At 34.0% G+C, this 26,182-nt stretch overlaps 1 protein-coding gene and 1 non-coding gene across 21 annotated transcripts in view; one reads left to right on the top strand and one right to left on the bottom strand.

The window, feature by feature from the left end:
• ARB2A (ARB2 cotranscriptional regulator A) overlaps window positions 1-26,182 on the bottom strand; it is a 490,274-nt gene that overhangs the window by 144,046 nt on the left and 320,046 nt on the right. For all 20 annotated transcript variants that reach the window (XM_074201383.1, XM_074201397.1, XM_074201387.1 and 17 more), the window contains one exon: window positions 5,918-6,034. In XM_074201383.1, the coding sequence (XP_074057484.1) occupies window positions 5,918-6,034 (117 nt within the window). The remainder of the gene's footprint in view (window positions 1-5,917; window positions 6,035-26,182) is intronic.
• LOC141503682 (U6 spliceosomal RNA) lies at window positions 8,503-8,606 on the top strand. Its single transcript, XR_012473015.1, has one exon. It is a non-coding gene; the product is annotated as a U6 spliceosomal RNA (small nuclear RNA).

Below are 26,182 nucleotides of genomic sequence, written 5' to 3'. Positions count from 1 at the left end.
ATGTACTCAAAAGATTTAGGAGTTCATCAGTTCAGGGAACTCCCTGTATGAGAAATCCCTAACTCTTTATAGTAAATGAAATGTCCAAAGCACATAAATTTTAACTGATTTGCTCAGGGTCAGAATTAATAACTGTTAGATTTGGAATTTGAACTCAAGTCTTAAGAACTCCTAGCATAGCATGTGGTGCAGTGTGCCAAGGTACCTTTATGTGTTCTATTGAATTACAATGATAAAATGTGAGGAACATAAATGATGGGAATAAAGAAAAATCAGCACAACACAGATACAACTATACACAGAGGAGAAAAATGCATATACAAATACAAAGACAAATGAATAAACAAAGAGAAAGGAAACAGAGAGGGAGTAACTAAAAAATGTTTAGGAATACTTTTACGTCTGAATTCATTTTTTAAACTGTAAATAGTTGTAAATGTGTGCTTTAATTGTTTTTGCTATTTAAAACTAATTTTATATCAAAAGCTACCAAAAGTTTGACTTGTGTTGTTTTTTAAAATCTCTTTTGGAAAAATAATGAAAACACTTTAGAAGAAAATTCTGTCATTAAGATAAAAGGATAGAAAAAAACAAGAAATAAATTTAATGCATGCTACCCCAAGGAACTATAGTCAGAAAATGGAGGTGCCAAGAGTTATGGTCATGTTCTTGAGACATCAGGGACTTGGACATTTTTATTTTGTGTGTGCTGAACAGTGGGAAGAAGAGGCTTGTGGAGCCAGCTATTTATTCAGTGCACAGAACGTCCTCCATCAAAACGTAAGCAGTGACAAAAACCAATGGAAAGACCACCTGATACAGAAGCAGCAAACAGGGAGAATATAGGCATGTGTTCCCTCATCTGGACCATGAGTGTGGAGGAATAGGAAGCAGCTGGTGTATTATTTACAAAATATTTGCAAAAAGGGACAATAGATAAATATGCCCTATGTAAAGAAAAGCCTAATGATTGCCTAAAGGGCATGTTGGACATTCACTGATATTTAAGGGGCAGATTAAATCACTCTTCCTATCTGCAGAGTCCAAAGCTAAGAATCATGACACAAAAAAGGATTATCACTGAGGACTGCGTGGGGTCACTTCTATAACAGAGAAGAAAATTCTTTCACTTATTCTAATCAGTCCTGGAGAGCAGGAGAACAAATGAGATTTTGCAGTTGTTCAAATGTTCTCTTCTCCTTCCTAGCTTTCCTTTCCCCAAGAAGGTGGTTTATCAACAGCCTTCCAGCTCAGTTTGAAGCAATTGAGAAGAAATAAGAACTTCCCCCCAAGATTTCAACATCATTAACTTCAATAATAACAACTGCTTAAACTCTTAAAAGGTAGATGCCAAAAGGAATCAAACAGGAAGTATTTAATCATTTTCAAGAAAGGGAAAGAACTGAAAAAAAAATGGTACCATGCAATTTTAACCAAACAAAGGTCAATAAAAGGAAGGAGCAAATATTAAGAGGAATTGGAATGTGCCTTAATGCATGGTGGAAATATGAATAATTAATATTCATTTATTTGTAAACAATATAGTTGAACCTAAAAATAGACTGCTATTTTCATGGAAATCAATATATGAATTATTCTGAGATGAAGAACAGAGATCTTAATTAAGGGATATTTGCAAAATCTCACACATATTGAACTAATTCCTGAGATGAATGCTTAGAGAGAAGTGTTACTCAAGTAACCAAAAAGGATAATTCTACTATTTCATCCCATTCCCATCAGCCCCCAGGAAAGAAAGTACCTTCTACTTGCTGTATTCTGGGTTCATTCATTCTCATGTATAAGAAAGGCACACATGGCAGAGGAGAAAGAGTGAAATGGTAGTGAGTAGAACAAATGCTAGTCTTGGAATCAGGGGAAATGGAAATGATTAACAAATCATGGCTCCACCATTTATTGGCTGTAGGTTTAGGTCAAGTCATCATGTCATCAAGCCTTAGTTTCCTTATCCATAAAATGATGAGAATTATAATATGTAATATGTAAAATGTATAATATATATAAAATATGTAATAGATAATAATAATAATAATATAATATATAACCTGGTAAGATTGTTGTGAGAATCAAATGATATCAATATACATATATGAAGTCCTGTATTGATAAAGTGCTACATAAGAACAAGAGTATTATTAGGGGATATAATTCAATTTAACAAACTTATTAATTGCCAATCATGCAAAGTATTTTGCTCAGTACTGTATATGCAAAGACAAAATTAAAACAGTCCCTGCTCTCAAGAAACTTATATTAAATAGATAATAACATATATGCAAGAAAGTAAATACAAAATAATTGGAGCAGAGGAGAGCATAACTGGGGTGATCAAAAAAGATTTCCCTTAGGAAGCAGAAGAGCAGTGATTATTGTCACTCAAAGACAAGATATATCAAAAATAATTTTAAGATATATCAAAAGGAGAAAATGTAAAGAGAGTGGAAAAACTGATAAATGATATGACTACCAAAAAAATAGGCATAGAGGCTAGAGCTAGCTTCAACGTCAGAAGGACCTGGGTTCAAGTCCTACTTTTGACACATACTGGCTATGGGATCCTGGGCAAATTACTGCATCTCTCAGAGCTCTAAGCAATTTTCTATAAGACAGTAATTGCAGAAAAGATGCCAAGTTGCATTAGGAGAGGCAGTTTCCCCTAACTATAAGTTCCCTATGAATTTACAGGTCCAGGTCTTGTCTTTTCCCCTACTACTTAAAAAAAGTATAACAAACAACAGTAACTACTGACCCCAAAAGGTCCACCCTCTCATTTCTATGATAATGGTTTCTGTAGTAGTTAACAGCCAGCTTTTTACAGATTATTCTCTTCATAAGACCCTATGTGTCAACTGGCTGAGAGGTGTAAAGAATAACCGTGATTATTATTTGTTCATAACCAAAAAAAAAGCATTAAACTTGGTAGGTCAAAATAGATGTTAAGGGTTCTCACCTCACCAAAAAAGTAGTCTCCCATATAATTATTAAGATCATACAGGATTTCTAAATACATGCCAAAATAAAATTAAAGTTTAATGATTATCAATATTAAGTGAAATGCAAAATAGGGAAGTATTTGTCAAGAGCACCTTACACTAGGAGAGAAGGGTCACTGCTTTAGTTTATCTTACTTTTATCACCTCTTGTCTAGGTTATTCCAGTAGGCGCCAAATTGGTTTCTCTGCCTTGAATTTCTCAGTTCTCCACCTACCTTCCAGTGGTCTTCCTCCTGTCTGTACACTAAAATACAAATAAACTTCTTTGTTACATAGTTGAAATCCTTCACTATCTGGCTCTAGCCTTCCATTCTGGCACTATTGCATGTTATTTTATTTTATTTTATTTTTAGTGTTTGCAAGGCAATGGGGTTAAGTGGCTTGCCCAAGGCCACACAGCTAGGCAATCACTCTGTGTCTGAGGCCGGATTTGAACTCAGGTCCTCCTGATTCCAGGGCCGGTGCTCTATCCACTGCACAACCCAGGTGCCACCCCCCCCACCCCCCCCCAGACACCCCCTACAAGTTATTTCCTTGCACATTTTAAGTTTCACTCACACTGCCCTGCTTGCTTCTTCCCATAGAAAACAATCTCTCTCTGGGTCTTTGCTAAGGTTGTCTCTCATACCTGGAGTTATTCCCATATCCCTTAGAATCCCAATGATCCTTTAAGGGTCAAGTGCTGCCTTTTATATGAAGTTTTTACTTATTTCTCCCCACCAGTTGCTTAGTGGCCTCATTCCCACAAATGATTTTTTAAAATATCATGGATTCACTTATCTAGATACATTATTATTTTTCCTCAACATAATATAAGCTCCCTGAGGATAAGGCACAATTTCACTTCTGTTTTGTATATCCTTTTTGCCTAACACAAAGAAAGTGATTAAATAAGTGCTTTTACCAAAAAAAGATGAATAAATGTGCTGTATGATGACCACATAGAAATGTGAGTTACTAAGTTACTGAAGTTCCCCAGAAACTCTTGTTTGCAATGCTAATGGTACTGACCGGGAATATCACGGTACTTTCTCAATGACATGCAAAGGTACTCCAAACAAATCAAGCTACGTGACCATTTGATATTTATAGATGATCATTAGTGAGCCAGTGGCAGAATAAGATCTAATACAACCACTTCATCTCCTGTATTTTAAATTCTTTTGAGGATGCAAAGATTCCCTAAAATGAGGGGGGAAAAAACAAACCATGTCTTTAACACTTTCAAACTGTAGGAGTAAGGGTGAAAGGGAAAAAGGAGGGGACCTACATAAGAAGTGATATTTTTTATAGATTGAAAAAATACACAGTAATATTTAGGACAATACTGGTGGGAGCCCTAAGTAAATATGGCGAATTTACTCATCAACTCTTTCAGTAACTCATATTCAGGAATAAAGGAGTTACATTCTGAAATGTGAATGGGAAACAATTATCTCTCAAATAATAAAAAAGTTTATTCAAGCTTCTTTTTATATAAAATTTGTTGCTTGGAAGAAGTCACAAGAAAAGAAAAAGGTAAACAGTGACCATCCATGTTCCATGGTGGGGAATGAAAACCTATTAGGTCTATGAGATCTGTCATTAGTAGGGAAAGGGACGCATTAACTTCACTACCAAAATTATATTCACTACCAAAACTATAATGAGATGAGAGAAATAACACATATCCAACACAAAAAAATAAGATGATCCTCTGAAAAAATCCAGAAACTAGGGAAAAATCAGTTAGGAATAGAACTACTCAATGGCAGAGACACAAAAAAAAAACCCAATAATGCTGAAAAGATGCTTGATTATAACAGGGAGAAAATTAAATAGGTCTGCAGTATAGGAGGAAAAATAGAAAAATATTCTAGCACAAATTTATTTGTTGAAGACTAAAACTGAGTTTTCTGATGTACAATAATAATAACACTAATAGTTACTGTAATAATTTGCTAACACTACAGAATTATATGGCAGAGACTTCTTAAGTTATCTCTTTGGTCCTCACAACACAACATAACTGGCATATTCCTTTACTATACATTTCTCATGACAGAGGGCTGGCCGATTCAAGTATTGGTTGCTTATTATCAGAATATAAGCAAACTGGAGGAAATCCAGGAATATCAAGTGATTAAAGATGCAAATGATTTAATGGAAAAAATAATTGAGGTTGTGAATAGGGCATACCAATTAAGTGTGATATTCAAAAACAAATAAGGAAAAGGTATTTTTTCAGTTGGATACCTGTAATAGAATAAAGGGAAATAATGGGATGAAAGTTGAGAAAAGAAAACAGGAGCATGTTCAATGGGTTCAAACTCGTTTTCAGGTTCATTTACTCTTAGAAACAGTGAAAAAAAGCTTTCTTAGCTAGAGGCTGGACCATGGCCAGTCCCTGTGTTCTTCTGAGCTCTGGGGTCTGGCTTATACCCATTCTTGCTTATTACATCTTCTCCCCCTACTGGCAGCAAGCAGACAATCCATTTAGGAGTGGCATACACTGACCTCCTTTTCAGTAAGAAAGGGATGAGATAGAGATTACATTAAGCCTCTTCCTTGAAATTAAATGGCACTATGCTTAACAGCTGGTGCCAAAATTAAACATCAGGGGTTAAAAAAATCTAACAGTGAGACCTTCTTCAACCATAGTTCTTATTCTTTTTATATAGATACATAATTTTATAAGGAAAGAAAAACAAATGAGTTTTTGATAAGTCCTTTTTGTCCTTCAAAATAACATGTTCTGCGATTATCTCAATCATATCTGTGCTTTGCTATTTCTGCTAAGAGTCTGAATGTTCTGTCCATAGTAATGGAGGCTGCAGGGAGGGTAGGAGGAGAGACAGGGGTTCAAGATGGAATGACTCACACCTACCCAATTCATCTCAGCACTTAAGAAAATTTAGTCTCACCTCTCTCATCCATTCCCGAATAGTTTTGCCAGCTTCTTGATGCCACACATTGTGAACAGAGTCTGTCAACGCCACAGCAGTTACCTTATTTTTTACATCTGCTTCTCGTTGAATCATCTGTTTCCCAAAAAGGAAAATAAAATATTGGCTGTAATTTATTTTTTTTTAAATTGAATGCAGCTTACTTAGTCAGAGATGATAATATTATATCAAAAAGGAAACACACATTTATTTCTTGTTTGGACTTTTTTTTTAACACAACTGAAAACATTCTACCCTTATCTAGAAATATGGATAGACCTAAAATTTTCTTTTAAACACAATATTATTTAAGTCTTGGAATGATGAAACCCTATTATTTTCCATGTGGTTTGACAATTCAAGGATTAAAGGGATCATAGTGAAAAAAAGGAAGGAATCCCTGAGGATATCTTTTACAAGTTTCTTAGACTTCTTATTTTTGTACTTCAGGGAAGATGGTACCTGGGGTTCACTGTTAGCTACTTAAGGACTAACATCCACTAATTTTCAATGGATTGTACATCAGAAAAGAAAGCAATCTTTTTTTTTTTTGACTTGTCAGAGTTCTTTCGTTTTATATCCAATTTAACTACCCTGCTTTCACACTATGATCTTGTAATTCCTTGCAGACTCTGATACACACAAATGTCTTTTTCTTCAGAGTCTATCAATATCATTTTAGTTTCTAATATATTACTTTATGTCGATAAACTATTACACTTTAACTTCTTTCTAAAGAATGTTATTTCTATGAAAAATAAATGATTTCTGAAAATAAATAGTGGATTGGTTTAAAGAATTCATCAGTGGTAGGAAAGATAAAGAAGGTAGAAAAATAATAGTTTGGAATAAAAGGAATGGACAAAAGGGTTTAATCTACTAACACTACTGACCTTAATTTGAAATAGTGATTGAGAGAATACTTAATGAAAAAGTATAGTAAAATACAATAAATAGCAGCTTGAATTTCATTGTTATGTCTTCACTATTATTTTGCATCAAATATCTTTTACTTTCCAAATTTTTCCCATAGCAATGGAAATGAACAATTATCCTGAATAAATCTGGCCATCACTTGTTAACAATTTCTATAAACTATTTCTAGAAAAATGCAATACTGCACTTAAAAAAATGGAAGAATCCTGAATGTCTTTCACTTTCTGATAGATTACAGCAAACCATACTTTAGATACTAAAATGTTTGTTCACATTCTGAATAAAAATATCTCCCTTTTGATTTACTATAAAGTCTACATTTGCACATCTTCTTTCATTTAACACTACTTAATGTTAATTCAATTCACAGTTAATGCTGCCTCAGCAGTATTTCTATATCTGAAATTTCAGTCTCTTATGTTTTATGCTTTTATAATGTTAAAAATTTTAAATCATTGTTGGTTATCAACACTACTATAACTGTAAAAAATTTTACCTGCAACACTAATATTTTTAAAGGCATAGACTAGCATTGTGATTTAATACTTCATGGTAATTATTAAATTTGCACTTATTCTTTATTTAAAAATTTACTGAATTTGATACTCAGATTGATATTCAGAAAGAGAAAAATGGATTCAGTGCTATGTAATAAAACATTTTGGCAATATAGAACCTAAATCGAGCTATAAAGTTCTTTCTTATTTTATATAATTTTTATTTTCTAACCAATTGCACTAAAGTAATCAACACTGTTACAGGATAATAACAAGTGTTTGTGCTGCTCTAAACATATTTTACAGTTTTTGAAAGTGAGACTTGATAGCCTTTGTTAGTAATTATATATGTATCTATATTATACGTCATATAACATGTGATAGCAGAGGTCTTTAAAATAAAGGTTAGGAGAGAGGGAGGAGTTCCACCAAATTTAACAAAATCAGAAAATAAAACCATCTGTAAGTTACAGTTGTCTAATATGAAAGTTGCCTGATTAGAGTGATAGTATAGAAACTGAATACTATATAATTCTGCAAACTTGAAAGAACTATCTCATTCTGGGCACCAACATTGATGAAAAAAACTCTAGTCTACCACTTTGTCTCTGATGCTACATTAAATTTGGTATAACTATAGTTATTTTGGATCTACCTGGCCAGATTTTTGAATAGATGATTTAACAGGTACTGTGTACATGCAGAAAATCCTTTAATATAGAATATAACATACTTGGTTGCCAGGAATTAGAAGAAATATAATAAATAGTTCAGCTTTTTAGTTTTTTATTCACTCCTAACCCCAGCCTAGATTTTTATGTACTAATAGAGACTTTTGGACAACACATGGCTATCCATTCTGTTCAAAGTTATCTGTTTCATTTGCTATGGTGAATAGTACCTCTCAGCCATACTTTCTATGACCACTTGTCTCTTCCAATGCATACCTATGAATCATGCTGAAGGATGGAGGGCTGTGAGCAAGGGGCAGCACCTTGGGATGACAAAAATTGCATGGAACCAGAAAGCAAAGATAGAAATTAGGATAAGGGTAGGAAACATGCCTTAGGATGGAGTCAGTTTAGAGAATGGAATGAGAAAAAGCAAAGTTAATCAAGAAAATAACTTTAGGTGCTTGTTTCAGCAGCACATGTACTAAAATTGGAACAATACAAAGATTAGCTTGGTCCCTGCACCAGGATGATGTGCAAATTCATGAAGCATTCCATATTTTTTAACAGAATTAGGAGAACAATGTACACAATAACAGCAATATTGTGTGAAGATCAATTGTGGTGGACTTAGTACTCCTCAGCACTATAATAATCAAAGACAATTCTAAAGCACTTGTGATGGAAAATAACATCCACATCCAGAGAAAGAAGTATGGAATCTGATTGTAGACCAAAGTTTACTATTTTCAAATTGAAACTTCATTTTTTTCTTTGATTTTTTTTTTGGCTCTCTCATAAGTTTTTTTATTCCCTTTTGTTTTGATTCTTCTTTCAAAAAATGACTAATATGGAAATATACTTAACATAGTTATAGATGTATAACCTTTATCAGGTCACTGTCAAGGGGAGGAGAAGGGAAAGTAGGGAGGGAGAAAAATGTAGTTTTCAAAATATTACAAAAAATTAATATTGAAAACAGTTTGAATAACAATAAATACATATTTTAAAAAAGAATGAGATTGTAAAAAAAGAAAAAAGAAGTAAACTTTAAGAAATCTAGAAGTAAATGACAGATATTTCTAAACATTCTGCTTCTGAATTAACTAAGGAATTTTGTCTGCTTTAAATATTGTTCAGTAAAATCAAGTTTTTAAACTACTATTTTTCAAAGAAATAAGTTATATTTTTTATAAAAATGCATTCTAGGACAACAGAGAGGCAATGCACTGTAGCAGATGGAGTGTTAGATTTGAAGTCAGAAAGAGGTGGGTTCAAATTCTGGTGAAACATCTATGTGCCCACAAGCAAGTAATTTAATCTCTAAGTCTTAGGGAACATCTTTTCAAACTATATGGAGTGAGATCTGAACTGAAAGAGGGGCCTCACACTGTGAACTCACATGCAGAAGAAATCACAGTTCACTGATGTATTAACATTTATAACAATAGGATACTTAATGGATTAAATTTTGTGATACTCTAGAGATAACTTATCAAAATTCAATGTCATCATAAAAATAGGTAATAAACATTTCATATTTTATCTAAGAATCATGACATAGGTTATACAAAAATGTGCTCTTCCTGGATAATTTTTAAAATTATTGTTCGTTTGTTCTGGAAAAAAAAGTACAGGAATTGAAAAGGCAATAGAAAATGACCAGAAAAGAAAAGCAGTCTCATGAAATTCTGATACTTCAAAATGGGATAGGAAATAAACCTGACATAATCAAAAAAACTTCATTCAATTCAAAATACTTTTTTAAGATTTTCTACATACACAAGACATTTTGTAAGGTAATAGGCAATAATTAGAATTCTTTGATTTCATGCAGTGGTGATGAAATTCATTAATATCATTAAAAAAACAAATATTCAACAATTAGATAAATAACATACAGAATACTTTGACCATATAATAGCTTCTTTTCTTTCTGAACTAAATTTATTAAAGATTTTGACATTAAATTCTTAATTCAGACAGAAAACCTAAGGAAGACCGTGTTTCTTATATGAGGGGGAAAAAATTCCCAAACACTGATCCCTTCAGTTAATCACTGGATATTTTTTAATCTTGATTTTTGTTTTCTCTTATTAATTCTATACACTATACTGATAGTCTTTTCAACTTAGTCTGAACATTGATTTTATTCCAAATTAAATTAAATATACTGTAACTTCAGTGTAAAGGTAGACTGAGGGAAGAAGGGTCAAAAATATGGCTCAAAAATTAAGGAATGAATGATGCAAAAGGCTTAAAGACTGCCTCATTCATTTTGTCTTTCTTTATTCAACATTTTATTAAGAGCTTCTTTATGTTTAGACATCCTGCCAGATAAAAAAAGATCAAAAACATTATCCCTGACTTTAAGAAGCTGATATATTTACCCCCTGCTCCCAAATCCATTCCCTTGGGGGTTAGAGTGAGGAAGTGGGTACAAGTAAATTGGTAAATACAATGTAATTGTGGGAAAAGAATTCGTTCACAGTATTTATTAAACAACTATTATGTACTAAACATTGAACTGTGTTAGATCCCAGGCATGCAAAAATAAGGCAAAAAGTCCTTGACTTTTTAAGGAACATATATTTTTTAGGGAATCCAATGCCAGAAATAGATAATTAAATGCAATATAATCTGAGAAGGGAGATAGAGCAGAAGGTTTCTCAAAGGAGGTGGCATCTGAATTGAAGGACATTAAGGATTCTAAGGGTAGAAGTGATGAGAGAGAGAGAGAGAGAGAGAGAGAGAACGAGAACATTCTAGGAATGTGAAACTTCTGTATTAAGGTAAAAAGGGAGGAGGTGGAACACCAAAGGTAAAGAACAGTAAATACATGAGTTTGACTGAAATGTAGGGTGTGAAGGCAGTGCATTGATGTGGACAAAGACTAAAACAGCTGGTTGTGGCCAGACTGTGAGGACTTCAAGTGATGAGCTCAAGTAAGCATTTCATCCTAGAAGCAATAGGTCCCAACAACATTCTTGGAAAGAGGAATGACATAGTTGGACTTAATCTGATGGACTAGAAAAAGATTGGAAGCAGAGACCAATTAGGAGACTGCTGGATCAGACAAAGAGGTGAGGAGTGGTGAGATATTAAACTAGGCTGATAACTTTGTGAATGGAGAATAAGATACACGAGAGACTTTGCAGCAGTAAAATCACAAAACTTGAAAAAGGAAAGTGAAGAGTCAATGGTGATTTTGAGGTTGCATACCTAGGTGAGGATATTCAGGTTGTATCCTATTCATTACACACAGACAGACACAATATCCCAAAAGTCTCAGTGCTATTTTAAGCTTTAATAGCTTTAATAATTTTCTTTCAAAATTTAATAGCTTAATATAGCACTGAGAATTTGGGAACATTCTGCATTTCCATTCATACATAGATTATGAATACTTTCTTCAAGAGAGATAGAAGATAGTTGATACCTTAAGTACTAAATTAATATTATACAAAAAATGAAATTCTTTCTAATAAATTAGAAATATCAGGTTTCTTCTGGAGAGCAATTTGGGATTATGCCCAAAGGGCAATAAAAATGTGCATACCCTTTGATCCAGTAATACAATAGCACTTCTAGATCTATACCTTGAAGAGATCATGAAAAAGAGTAAAACTATCACTTGTACAAAAATATTTCATAGCAGCCCTGTTTGTGGTGGCAAAGAATTGGAAATTGAGTAAATGTTCATCAATTGGGGAATGGCTGAATAAATTGTATGTTATGGAACACTTTTGTTCTATTAGAAACCAAGAGGGATGGGAATTCAAAGAAACCTGGAAGGATTTGTATGAACTGATGCTAAACAAGATGAGCAGAACCAGAACAGCATTGTATACCCTAAGAGCAACATGGGAGTGATGATCAACCTTCATGGATTGGCTCATTCCGTCAATGAAACAATCAGGGACAATTTTAGGCTATCTGCAATGGAGAATGCAATCTGTACCCAAAGAAAGAATTGTAGAGTTTAAACAAAGTCCAAAGACTATTACCTTTAATTTTTTTCTTAAAAAAGTATCTTACTACATAATTTTGCTATCTCTTATATTTTATTTTTTCCTTAAGGATATGATTTCTCTCTCAACACATTAAATTTTGATCAATTTATATCATGGAAACGATGTAAACTATCAGTCTGCCTTCTGTGGGAGATAGGGGGAGGGAAGCAAGATTGGGAGGAAATTTGTAAATAGGTTTCTGATGTGAGAATTACTTCCAAATCAGTCTGACCATTGACTTGTGTATAAATCAAAAATAATACTGAAACAGAAGGAAAATGAGAAGAAAATAAAATACATAATTAAAACAGTACTAATACAATATATTTAAACTAACTGTGGATGCTGAAAATGGGAAATAGATAAAAGAGTAGGCATTAACATAGAGGATTTCTACTTCCTAGAAAAGTTTAAATGATGTATAGCAACTTTGGTAGGGAAGAATCCCAAGAACCTAAAACTTGGTTTAGCTAGCAAACACATGGTTTTCTTGTCAAACATAAAATTATGGCAGCCTAGCACAACATTGATTTAGAATATTAAACTTGTTTGTAAAATCTTAATCAAACAACAAGCAAGAGATTGCCATGTGTCAGACACTGTATGCAACACTAAGATATAAAGGTACATTGTCTTTGACTTTAAGGAACCTATTTTCTCACAGGGAAAACAACACACAAATAAACTATATGATATGTTATAATGGACTGTGTGAGGGAATTAAAGTATATTGGACTGGAAGGTAGAAAGAGACAAGGATGTGAAAAGCCAAAGATTTTATATTTTATCCAGACAGTAATAAAAGGGAGTCACTAATTTACTGAGTAGGGTGCAACATGGTTAGAGATAAATCTTAAGGAAATGATTCTCACACAAGTGTAGGTAGGATTAATCAGGAAAGGGAAGTTAGGACTTAAGGAGACCAATTAGAAGACAACTGCAATGAGCCAGGTGAGAAGTGGTTTCTCTGGCTTCCTTCAGTCTCAACTAAAATCCCACTCTCTACAAGAAACCTTTTTTGATTCTTCTTAATGCTAATGCTTTTCTCTATTAATTATTGCCATTTTATCCTGTACATAAATATTTTCACATTCTGCTTTCTACTAGATTGAAATTCAGAACTATTTTTTGCTTTTCTTTGCAACTCAGTGCTTAGCATAATGCCTTGCAAATAGCAGCCACTTATTAAATGCTTACTAACTGGAAGTGGAGTAATTAAAAGTTTTGTGCAGTTTCTCACATGTAATCCCACTAACCCTTTCCCTATTCAATTATGGGTCCAATTAATTGCTCATCTGCAGTATTTTTCCAAGATATCTCTACAAATGGACAGATACTCTGTTTTTTTCCTTATATGAGATTTGGTTAAAACTCTGAGTGATTTTGAATCTCTTATTAATTGCTTTGCTATATTTCAGGGTTTCATAAAGTTAACATATTATCCAGAAACAGGAGCTTCTAGGGTCTTCACATACTTTTTTGGGATTCTCCCTTGTTCATCAAATGAGGTAATACATGTACACGTAAAGTACTTTGTAAATCTGAAACTTACATAAAGGCCCTCAATTGAGTAGACCCTCCTGTGAAGGGATGATTAGAAGTCATACAAAAGAGTCTCACAGGATAAAAAGGAATGGATAGGTTGTGAAATGTATTGTTGGAAGAATTACTCACATTGATGTGACCATATTTCCATTAAAATCTCAAAACATCCAGTTTGTCAGCAGCTTATACTAGAATGATGAATATAAATTATACAGAATAAATTTCTTTATAAAAATTCATTCCGCATATATATGGTTATAATTTTGTTGAAAGGCCTGAATTAAACTTATGAAAAAATACAATGCTCATGGTGTTTATATATATATAATCCCTTACTAAAGTTTTGAATATTCCTGAAAAATTCAAACACAACAGTTTTAAGACCAATCACTCTGCTTCTCAAAAACTTTCTATTTGTGTTTTAAGTAATGAGAATGTCCTCTCAGAAACTTTAATGTTTTTGCAAAGATAACTCAGATTTTTGTATCATACTTCACAATTTACAAATCAATATAATTACACATAAAAGTAGAGAACTGAGGATTTCTTTCCTTTTACTCTAAATCTAAATTTAAAAGATATCAACTCACTCTTTCAACTAGGTAGAAGCACTAAATCTTTCCAACAACAAAAAAGAAAAATATATGATACATTATAAGAACATTCTTGTAAGAAATGTTTTGCAGGCTTCTAAAAAGAAAAAAAAGTATTTCCTTTTCTTTAAACACCTCCATGTGTTGCACATGTGCACAGGGAGAGTTATATGAACCACTTATACAGGAAAACAATAATCTAAAAGGACAAAATCAAAGAGCTCTCATTTCCTAGTGCTTTGACACCTTCAGATGAGAATCTGAAACTGCTGTACATGTATAAATCTGATGACCATTATCAGTGCAGAAAGATAAATCATCACTATAGATAATAGAACTCTAGATGGTTTTGTAGAAATATATTAGCATAGCTCCCTCTAGAGCTCCTCAAATTAAGAGTTTAGTTTTACAGATCTTAAAAAACTTTTTACAAGTTTTAAAACTTACATACTAAAGATGCTGCTTTTTAAAATATTTAATTATGCAAAATATAATTACATCTGTTAATTTATTAAGATATTCTTAGAGCTCCTCCTTTTTCCAGTCTTTATGTGATTTAATACCCCTAAGACTGCTTCAAAAACTACTAATACCAATTTGTATTTCTGATGCATGTAATTTCCCGAGGGTACAGCATACTAGTCTGTGTTGGATGATCTATGAGGAGTCAAAGCATATATTGTTCCAAAATGAGTCTGGATTTTGGAAAGATTCTAAAACTTTTAGCTGGTAAAATTTTGTACATCAAAATGGACATAATAAGTTGATAATGTTAAACTGGAATTGTTTGTTATGCAAATTCTGTAAATATGCACACTTACATGCAAATATGTGGCTCCTGAAATCATTACTGCACTGATAGAGCAGAAAAAAATTATTAGTAATCCTTCACTTACTCAGTTAACCAATGTGGAAAAGATAGGCTTAACCTCATTGGCAGGTTTTCCCACATCATCAGTATTCTGTGAATCAGGCAATAAACAATCATTTGTTATATACCTAATAGGTATTAGATACTGAGGAGATGAAGACAAAAGTGAAACAATTTCAGAAACTTGAGGAATTTATAATTACAGTCTAGAAGAAGGAAAAAACATGAACATAGAAAAATATGTAGTAATAACAATATAACAGCAATAATAGCTAGCATTTAAGTAGGGCATACTATGAGCCAGATGGTATGCTTAAGTACTTTACAAATATAAATTTGAGACAAGGCACAGGCAATGGGGAGTCACATAAGACCTCATTTTTAGATGAGCATCTGAGATGAGCCTTGAATAAAAGGTAGGCAAGAAGGGAATGCATTCCAGTCATGGAAGGCAGCTGGTGCAAAGGCTCAGAGATGGAGGAAAGGGGTCGTGTAGGAGGAACTCAAAGAAACCCAGTTTAGCTGTGCTAGAATTTATGTAACAAGATTGGCACCAGAATGAAAAGGGCTTTTAAACACAGGAGTTAAATGTTTGATCCTAAAGGTTATGGGGAACTCAATGGAGTTCACTGTTTAGGGGAGTGAAATGGTCACTCCTGTACTTAGGGAAAATACCTTCGCAGTTAGAGGAAAGACTAGAGGGAAGGGAGATCAATGGTGAGGTTATTGCATTTAAATTAAGGTGTGGCCGTGTGAACATAGAGAGATGGCAGAGGCAGAAATGATAATACTTCACCACTGAATGAAGGTATGGAGTACTTCGGAGTGAAAAATATCAGAAAACAATAAAATTCTTAAACCTGGTGATTTTCAGAGTTGAGGGCATTTCAAAATAAATAGGGAAGTGTGGAATACAGAGGGCAAGACATGTTTGCTTTAGATATGTGAAATTTAAGATGCCCATAGGACATCTAGTTTACAATTTCCAAGAGGTAAGTTAGGTGACAAAATTGTTCTTCAGAGGGGAATTCTGTTGAACAAATAGATATTGGAGTCATCTGCACTGAGATGATAATCTAACCTATTTAAGGTGAAGATGTCATCAAGAGAAGGAGTATATAGATAGAGAAGGATCTACAATGGAACTCTGGGATACAGGTAGGGGATATGATGATACAGCAAAGTTGACTGAGAAAAGGGTTGACAGGTAGGAGTGGAACCAAGAGAAATGAGAATCACAAAAACTTGAAACTAAGGAGTATCCAGAATGTAAGTATAATCAATACTTTCAGATACTACAGAGAGGCCTAGAAGTATAATGAAAGAGAAAAGACTGTCAGTTTTTAACAATTGGGAATTATTGATTGGATGCAGCTTTTTTCCTAGTTTAGATAGCAAAGGGAGAATATAAGATAATAATTTGATGAAATGGTAGGGTGTGAGAAGAGAACGATTTTTTTTAAAGGATAGAGATTTGAGCAACAGGAAAGGCCCTACTAGATCATATGAGACTGAATTTTAGTACAGATAAAATGAAAAACCAAGTTCATTTTAGAATCATGAAATACAATTTTGAAAAGTACACCTTTTATCTAATTAAAGATAGTTATCGTTTATAAAAGGAGTTTCTTCATATACCTATTTGTATGTTCATATATTAATATTTTAGTGTGCTTATCACATAAAACTCAACTTAGAGATCTTTTATCATTTTCCCTAAAGATTACTTTGTACAAATCCATCCCTATACTGTACTTCTCAGATTAAGAATGACATTTCTGTTTTTCCAAAGTTGAAACGTATGTACCCAAGGCAACTCCAGCTGCCATGATGATGCATCATGTAAACATTATATACACTAATAGGAGAAAATTCAAGACTCCAAATTGCCCAGCAGGAAAATGCAGACGATGATAGTAGATAGCTATGTACATAGGCACTTTACACTTTTCAATCTAAATTCAGTCTTGGCTTTTCTTCTCTCGGTGAGGCTTTCAAATAGGCTGAACAGGTAATTTCACTTAAAACAAATAGAACACTTCATATGCATAGACTAGTCCAAAATTCTATCTCATAAATTTAGAAAGCACTAGTTTGAAGTCTAACTAACAAATGAACAAAAGGTGGACAAAAGTAAGACTAAAAGGTTAAAGCTACACAATACTTTTTTCAAATCTAATTCCCTCTGAACACTCTAACCCTTTCTTGAGGCAGAATAGAGATGAGTGTACCCTGCAACAAACTTGAAAGCCCCCATGATTTAACTTCTTATTCAGAATTCTAACGCAGTGAGGCATGTTAAAAATGTAGGCTTGTCACTGGTAGAAGTGAAGGAGGGTTCTGCTGTGGGAGCATCTGATCCTTGGTCATGGACCAGAATCTCAAAACTTTGCAACTGAAAGGGCCCTTAACAAATTATCTAATTTCCTCAGAATAGTGGACTTTGAGCTAGAGAACAGTAGTAGTACTGAAGAGTATTATTATTTTATAAATGCATATCAGATAATATAAGATTGCTGAGTTAGAAAAAATGATAATTCTAGCTCATTTCAAAATGAGCTATGGGGGGGGGGGGCATGACTTCTGGTCCAATGCTCTTTCCACTATCTCAGTCCTTTGGGGCAGGAGGAAAGAGTAGCTAGTGCACTGTGCTTGGAGACTAGAAAACAAGAATACAAATCTTTCTTCAGAATCTTACTTGTCCTGTGATTCTGGACAATTCATTTAACTTCTCTGTCTCAAGTAAGATGAAAATAGCATCTATCTCACAGGTTAATAATGTGAAGATTCCAAGGTAAAATGTATGTGCAGTGTATTCCATAACCTATAGTTCTAAGCAGCTAGATGGTACAGTGTATAGAGCACTGGCCCTGGAATCAGGAGGACACGAGTTCAAATTTGACCTCAGACATTTAAAAATTACCTAGCTGTGTGACCCTGTGCAAGAAACTTAGCCCCATTGCCTTGCAAAAACAAACAAAAAAAATCTATAGCTATATAAATGCAAATTATTATTATTATTATTATTATTATTATTATTATCATTATTATTATTATTATTATTAGCATTTAAGTGGCACATGTAAGTGGATACAGCTTTTGACCTGGGGTCAGGAAGACCAAATTTGGCCTGAGAGCCTCACTAGCTATGTGTCCCTGGGCAAGTCAGTTTACTCTGTTTGTCTCAGCTGCCTCTTCCATAAAATGAGCTGAAGAAGTAAATAGCGAACAACTTCAGTAGCACTGCCAAGAAAACCCCAAATGGGGTCAGGAAGAATCAGATGTGGCTGAAATGATTAAACAACAAAAACTATTACTGTTGTTACTCCTACGACTACCACTACTAGTACCACTACTACTACTATTGTTATTATTGCCATCATAATCACTATTTCCACTAGTACTACCCTACCAGAAATACTACTAATTCTACCAACATGAGCAATACCACAGCAAAACTATACCGCTATTACTACTAGCATTACCACTACTCTGACTACCACTACCACTATTACCACAACTACCACTACTACCAACACCACTCTTCACACCACTCCATTACTTCAACGACAACTCTTAAAACAATAACAACTAATCTACTGCTACTACTACCACCACCACCACCACCACCACCACCACCACAATCACTACCATGACCACCAAACTAGAGGGTACAGAGTCACTATAACATGAAGGTGCTTGTGTTTTCCATCATAACACCTTTTTCCCATATAATTTTGTTCTCCTTTTATACACTGCAGCAAGACTGAATACACACACACACACACACACACACACACATATTTTAGTACATATACAAAATATAGGCTTTTATATTAAAGTATACTATATTCACATTTTTGTCTAATGAATTAATTTAAAATGGAATTTTAAAAGACACATGTGTAGTGCAGCAATCTATCTACTTTGGAGAAGTTCGTTGTTTCAAAGTAGAACAAAACATTTTTTTTAACAGTGAAATTTGCTTCTTTGAATGTTTCTTGAGGGAAATCACTGTGTAAAAGTAACCTCATTTTGTGTGTCTTTTGCTCAGATTTTATGGCAAAAAATGTTATCATGGGAAAACCCTGAAGAAAATGGGTGAACATTATTATAACATTTCATTTCATTTCATGTATTATGCACAATTAGAATGTGCACCAGAGTTTATCGTTCTTCATGGAAGAGATAATGACATCGGAAAACACAGGGCATTTTTCAAAAGGTCCCCGAAGTTCCAAATTGATGGGTACTATTCAGCACTGGGCTGAATACTTCACAAATGCAGCCTCACACCCTGGTTATTTAAACACCACCAGCTGGATTTCGACTATAGCAACAGGATAAGACAACATTCGTTTTTCCGGTACTTTGAAGCCCTATCCTTGCTTCTTGCAACCTTTGTCTAACTTCAGGAAGGAAAAGGCTCTCCACAGGCAAGAACACCAAGGGATAGGGCATGTAAACTGAAACTTGCAGGGTCACATGTATTTACAAAGATCAATCTCTCGCCACCCATCAGTGAGGGGATGGCAAGTTATGATTTATTATTGCAGGCGGCCAGAAGAGAGCAGTAATAACTTCCTCTTCCTTCTCTGTCCAGACCTTGTTGCCACGTGTAGGCTCCTTCAATAATAAAAAAGCATGTGTAAGGGAGATTTTTTTTTTAAAAAAAAGCAAACAAAAATGATTGACACTCTAGAAGTCAGAGAGGACCAGAAACTTAGGAAAACATAGTCAATACTACCAATGTGGGGGTGGGAGAAGAGAAATTTAAAATGTGGAAAGAAATTGCAGAATTTAAACAGAAAGTATGGGATCCCTATTATGTTAAGGCCTATAAGCTGAAGCAGTTACACTAAATCATGCTATCAAAGAAAATGTAATTAGATGATGCATGAAATGTTTAGATTTGAAAATCATAAGTATCTGTCAGTCAGAGATCATGTGAAATTGATTGAGCCCAAAATTTTCTCAACTGATAAAAAGTAAAATAATTTTAAAAAGCAAGGAGCATTTAAATATAGAAATAAATACAACAGTATAGAAAAATAATTTCCTGGATGTCTTTATACTAAAAATAATATTTCTGACCAAAGTATGTAATTGTTAATACATTTATGACTTACAATGCAAAATAAATTACACATCACCAACACATCATCAACAAATTCCATTAAACTTGAGATAGGAAATGGTTTATTAAATAAGAAAGCAAATAATTTGGGAGAAGGGGATATATAGAAGTACCACAATTTAATATTTTGAATTTCTTTATTCCTTTTTAATTTCACAAGAAGAAGTGATAAAAGGATATAATTTCTTGTTTGCAAAAGAAAACTCAATTTGAACAAATTTCATGTTGGATCTCAATATAGATACTCAGGAGGTTTGCAGATTTATGAAATAATTATAAAATGAGAATTATTTCTTCAAAAGTAATCAAGTTCCCAGTGTGACTGTGGGCAAACACACCCCCTACATTTTACACATGAGTAAACTGATGCTTAGAAAAGTTAGGTGATTTTTTCCAAGATCACACAAGTAGTTATTGGGTGACTTGGATTTTGAACCCAGGTCATTTAATTCCAAACTAAGTAGTCTTTTCATTATATCAAAAGTCTTTTTACTATAGTTCCTTTTAATTCAAGTTATAAGTCTGAGTGGAAGCATCAAAGGAAATAGGAATTATGCAGAGAACCCAGAATTTTAAAGGTAGAACTTGGTCATCAAATTCCAATCCCTTAAATGAAAGGACCCTCCCCTCTCCCCCCAACTAGATAAAACGACTATATTCTACCTCTGTATGGGCACTTGCAGTGGACAGAGAATCAAATCACTTCCTGAAGTAAACCATTCCATTTTTGTACTGCTCTAACTGATAGGAAGGTGGTTTCTTTTGTTCTGTTTTCCCAATATCAAGTCTAAATTTGTCTTTTAGCAACTTCCACCACAGCTCCCAGGTCTTCCCTTTGGGGACAAACAGAACAAATCTATTAATTCTTCCACATTACAACTATCAGCACCCCCCCCCCCGAATTTTCTCTTTTCCAGATTGTACCTTCCCAGTACAATGGATCCTCATATGACATAAATTGGTTAATAATGCCACACACTTGGGGCAGTTAGGTGGTGTAGTGGATAAAGCACCGGCCCTGGAGTTAGGAGTACCTGGGTTCAAATCCGGTCTCAGACACTTAATAATTACCTAGCTGTGTGGCCTTGAGCAAAGCCACTTAACCCCGTTTGCCTTGCAAATACCTAAAAAAAAAAATGCCACACACTATGAAGATACAAAAAGAGGCAAAAAGATAGGCCTTTCTGTCAATGAACTTAGTCTAATGGGGAAAAAACAACATACAAATAAATATAGTCAAAAGAAGCTACATACAGGATTAATGGGAAACAACAGAGGGAAGACACCAGAATTAAGAGAGATTGGGGAAGGCTTCATGTAGAAAGTGGGATCCACCCTGCTATCCTTTCCCTGGATACTCTCCAATTTCCCAATGTCATTCTTAAAGTATGAGAACAGAACATACTAATCCAGATATCCACTGATTAATGCAGAGACAATCAGTCAGTTAACTAGTGTCTATTATGAGCCTACCGTGTGTCAGAATCTCTACTAAGCCCTGAGCATACATACAAAGAAAGACAGTACTTGCTCTCAAAGTACCCCTCACCCAAAGTGGAGACACCAACATCTATGTACAAAAAAAGACACAGATAAGATAAATTGAGTATAGTCTCAGAAGGAAGACAGTAAGATTAAGAAGGACTTGAGAAAGGTCTCTTGCAGAAGATGGGATTTCAGTTAAGATGTGAAGGAAGCCAGGAGAAGGAGGTGAGGACAAAGGGAGTTCCAAAGTACAGTAGAACTATGTCACCTTTTCCCAGGAAACTATAGTTCTTTCAAGAGAGTTCAAGATCACATTAGCTTCTTTTGGTTGTTGTACTGCATTACTGACTCATTTCTTCATGGTCTTTTCCATTTTCAGTTATTTTAGCCTTCCCTTTAAGAAGGACATGGGAACAAAATGGGCACATATTTGTACTGTTTCGCTGAGTTTTCAGCACTGTGGATAGTTCTAACCTACAGAGAGTTAAACTGGTCAAAAACTAGTTAGGCTGAAAAAAATAAACTAGTTAGGCTGTAATGAAGGCAGACTAAAAAAAATTAGAGCCTTTATTATGAAATGAAGAAGGCTAAGAAAGGTTATAAAAGAATGTGATGATTAAAATGAATTAAGACAGTGAAAAAAGTTAATAAAGTTAAAATAATAATAATTAAAGAGTTAAATAAAAAGAGTTCAAAAATGATTCTGTTTTAGGTTTATGGGAATGAAAGAATTGTATTATCACTGTCAGAAATGGGAAAGTCAGAGAGAAGGGACCTAGTTTGAGAAAAGCAGATGCTGAGTGTGATTTGGAACAAACGGAATTAGGCTCACACTATCTGAATTGCTAGAGTGGCCTCTTAGCCATAATTTACTCTCCTCTAGTCAATACTGCACACCATTGCCTGATTAATCTTCCTTCAACACTGCTTTTTTCATGTCACATACTTTGTTAAGAATCCACTTCAGTTTTCTACCATTTCTTCAATCAAATCCAAATTTCTTAGTTAACGAACTAACTAGAGTTATCTTATCATGATAATATTCCACTATTCCTCAATAGGAACCATTTGTTCCAGTCAGATTCATACTTTTATTGACTTTTCCCAAAAATAGTATGCTTATTACATAGTCTTGCACTCAACCAGAATTTCCTGCCTATCTTTTGAGGGTCAGCTGACCTTGCTTCTCTACTGTGAAGTTTTTTCTAAGTATTCTTCTGAACGTTGATCTCTCTATTCTTTAAAAAAACTATATGATACTTATCAGTACCATATAATCTGGCACTTTATCAGATATATACTACTAAATTAGTTCATGAGTTTAAATCCATAATTATATGCCTGTATGAACAGAAATCATTATGTTTTATATTTCAATAGTATTGTCTATGCAATACTTTGATAAATAATTTGCTTATTAACAAGATATATGGACAACTGATTGTCCATTACCCAGTACACTGGTAGGAATTAGCAAATCTGGGATCTGAACTGATTTTCCTGAATTCCATCCAGTACATCATAACTTTATGGGTTCATTTATGGGACTGTCCCCAAATAAATGCTAAGAAAGCCGATCAGAAATGAAGATGACACTGAAATAAATGGGGAAAAGATTTGATTTTAAAAATACTGTTATCTATGCATCTGCTTAGTATTTTGAATGGATGCTCCTTGGGAGATTAATGGAGAGATATTAACAAGAGTTGCCCAGGATACCAAAGTTATCCTGAATGGGTTATGAACAGCACCGATGACTCCAGTACTCAAGCTGAAGAGAGACTCCAAATCCACTGAGGCAGCGACGTACACCTATCGTTTCCATGAACAAAAGGCACATATTGATAGTTGAACAGAAATGAACCTAAGTTAAAAACAGTTCAAAGTTGACTTCATTGTTCTACTGATGTATGGAGAACCTGTCACAGAGGGAATACATTTGAGGAAATAATTTAATTATGTATACAGTCAAGCCCCACCTAATTACCCATAACAACTCCCTATCATAATTGATGTAGGTACAGATGTAGCCTCTTCCCTTCTTCATATGTTGGGTTCTCTATACTTATTTGTTGCACTTTGGGATTTTTTTTTAGTCAGAATACTGGATAAACTGGTTTGAGAACATCCACTAGCTCCAGTTCAGATTTATTCAGAAGGAAACAAAAACAACATGGCAATGGTCGAATCTGCATATTAAGTATTTACTTCTGGCATCCACTATTAGTATCTATCTGGCAAAGATGCATTAAAAAAACACTACAGTTCTCTCAAATTCACCAAGGTTTCTTATTCAATAAGAAGTGATCATTTCTGTTCTCAGTTTGTGAGAGGAAAAGGATACATTAAAGAAAAGTCACTTTGAAATTCAGGAACTTCTTACATTAACTGAAAATCATTAAAAGAATTTCCAAATCATTCTTCAAGGAAGTACAGGGAATAACCACAATCTCTTGGATATTAGCATCTCAGGAAGAAAAGTGATCTCAAAGTAAGGGAATTCCTGTTTTACCAACTTCCTATAGGGTTCATATGAAGAACTGAATGTAGTTAGGTAGTTAAGTGACAAAAGCAGAATGATGCTTGAAAAAAATTTAGTATTCTTAAGTATAATTTCTATTCTATGTGGAGCCTATGATTTTTTCCCACAGAAAGATATCCTTTAAATAATAATAGAATTCAGTTGGAAAGATGTTTTGATTTGCAAATAAGTAATGTGCAAGGTCAAGCAATTTTTTAAAGACATTTTGTTTTGGAAGATGGGTATAATAATTTTGTGCTCTACATATATAGCTATTTTTGCTTCTTTCATATACAGTTTAATGCAACAATATACATATATATACTGTAAATAGTCCCTTTTCCAGTTCATATAATAATGAACTATAAACAATAGTCCCTATGCTCTAAGTGTCCTCTATCAATAACCACCCTAATGGAAAACTGTGGAGTAGCACTTCAGATCACTGACAAGAAGAATGAAACCTTGAAACCTATCATTTAAACATCTGATGATAGCTCTGATGCAAGATGGCATTGAGAAATTTACACTCTGAGGCAGGGCTGTGTGTGGGAAATGTAGAATTATTCTCTAGGCTGCTTTTAAAAAAATGTCATTTCCCTTCATGTGTCCTTTCTTAGCATTTATTTGGGGACAGTCCCATAATTGAGTCACTGATTTAGTCTGTCTACTGTAGTTCCATTCTGAGCAACATTTGAAGGGGCTGTGATTTGTGTTAGAACAAGAGCCCACCCTGGTGAAAGTGTGGATCTTTTCAAGCAGTAGAGCATAAGAAGTTTCGCTAATATGGGAAAAAACTCCAAAAGGTATTGATATAAAATAAATCTACATGGACAGTAATATAAAATGTATACAATGAGAATAACATTTATTATAGTAGAAAGCAGAATTTTTAATACATCCTACTTTCTATTAAGAAGCTAATTTAGCCAATATGAAATTCTATAAGATGGCAGAGAAAAAAGTCACCAGTTCAGGAATTTAGAAAGTCAATTATATATGTCACTGTTTCCTATCATTTTAATTACTTCATTTACATTTTAAGAATTTTAAAGTAGTGTATGAAAGGAGACAGATTGACAATACTTTATATTGGAATTCTTTGATTAATATTGTTGTTTTATTACTTTATTGGGTCAGAGGAAGAGTGGCTTAGGGGATAGAGAGAGCTGGTCTCAAAACCAGAAAGTTTGGGTTCAAGTGCTTCCTCTTGTACCTGGTTGTATGACCTTGGCAAGCCCCTTAATTTCTGACTGTTCTGGTTCCAAGTTGCAGAGAAGCTGCTCCCTTGCATGATTGGAGGGGATTCCTTATATTTAATGAAATTGTAGATTTAATTCTTATCCCCTAACCCTTTTGCTGAACATTAACAATATGAAAAACATGTAAAAAATACAGAATTAGATGTAGGCTTGATTCAGTAGTAATTCATGGAGGATAGACAAGACATAAAGATGTAAAAATAAGGAAGGTAATCATCAATTCTGAGGTGCTTCTAGAAGTAAAGGAAAAAATGCTTCACAAAATGGAGTCAAAATGGTATTTGAAACAGAAGGTATTAAATTGCAAGCTAGTCCCCGTGAACTCATATAAAAGAGACTAAATGGACACAGAAAAAGAGAAAAGAGAAAATAGAGGCAAAAGACATACATCTAGTTAAGAGTCAAAGGGCTGAATATGTACTAAAGAAAATGTGAGAGAAGATATAAAAGACAGAAATAAGGCCTATCCTCAGGAGTATAACTTAGGGAAAACACATATAGAGAATTCACCTGAAAGAAAAGACATAGTAACAAAGAGCACATGGCTCTCTTTCATGAATCATAATTTACTAGGACTCTACTCACTGAAACATCAAGTGGTAACATCACCACATGGGCAAATTATGTTGAATGGAATATCTTCATCACTACAGAGTTTCAGTTTATGAGACAAAGTTAGACTTTTCTGAAGTCTGACTCCTGGTCAATCAATG

The sequence above is a fragment of the Macrotis lagotis genome, chromosome X, assembly GCF_037893015.1.
Source record: "Macrotis lagotis isolate mMagLag1 chromosome X, bilby.v1.9.chrom.fasta, whole genome shotgun sequence".
Classification (NCBI taxonomy): Eukaryota; Metazoa; Chordata; class Mammalia; order Peramelemorphia; family Peramelidae; genus Macrotis; species Macrotis lagotis.
Note: the sequence above shows the minus strand (reverse complement) of the source record. Positions and strands in the feature narration are given on the sequence as shown.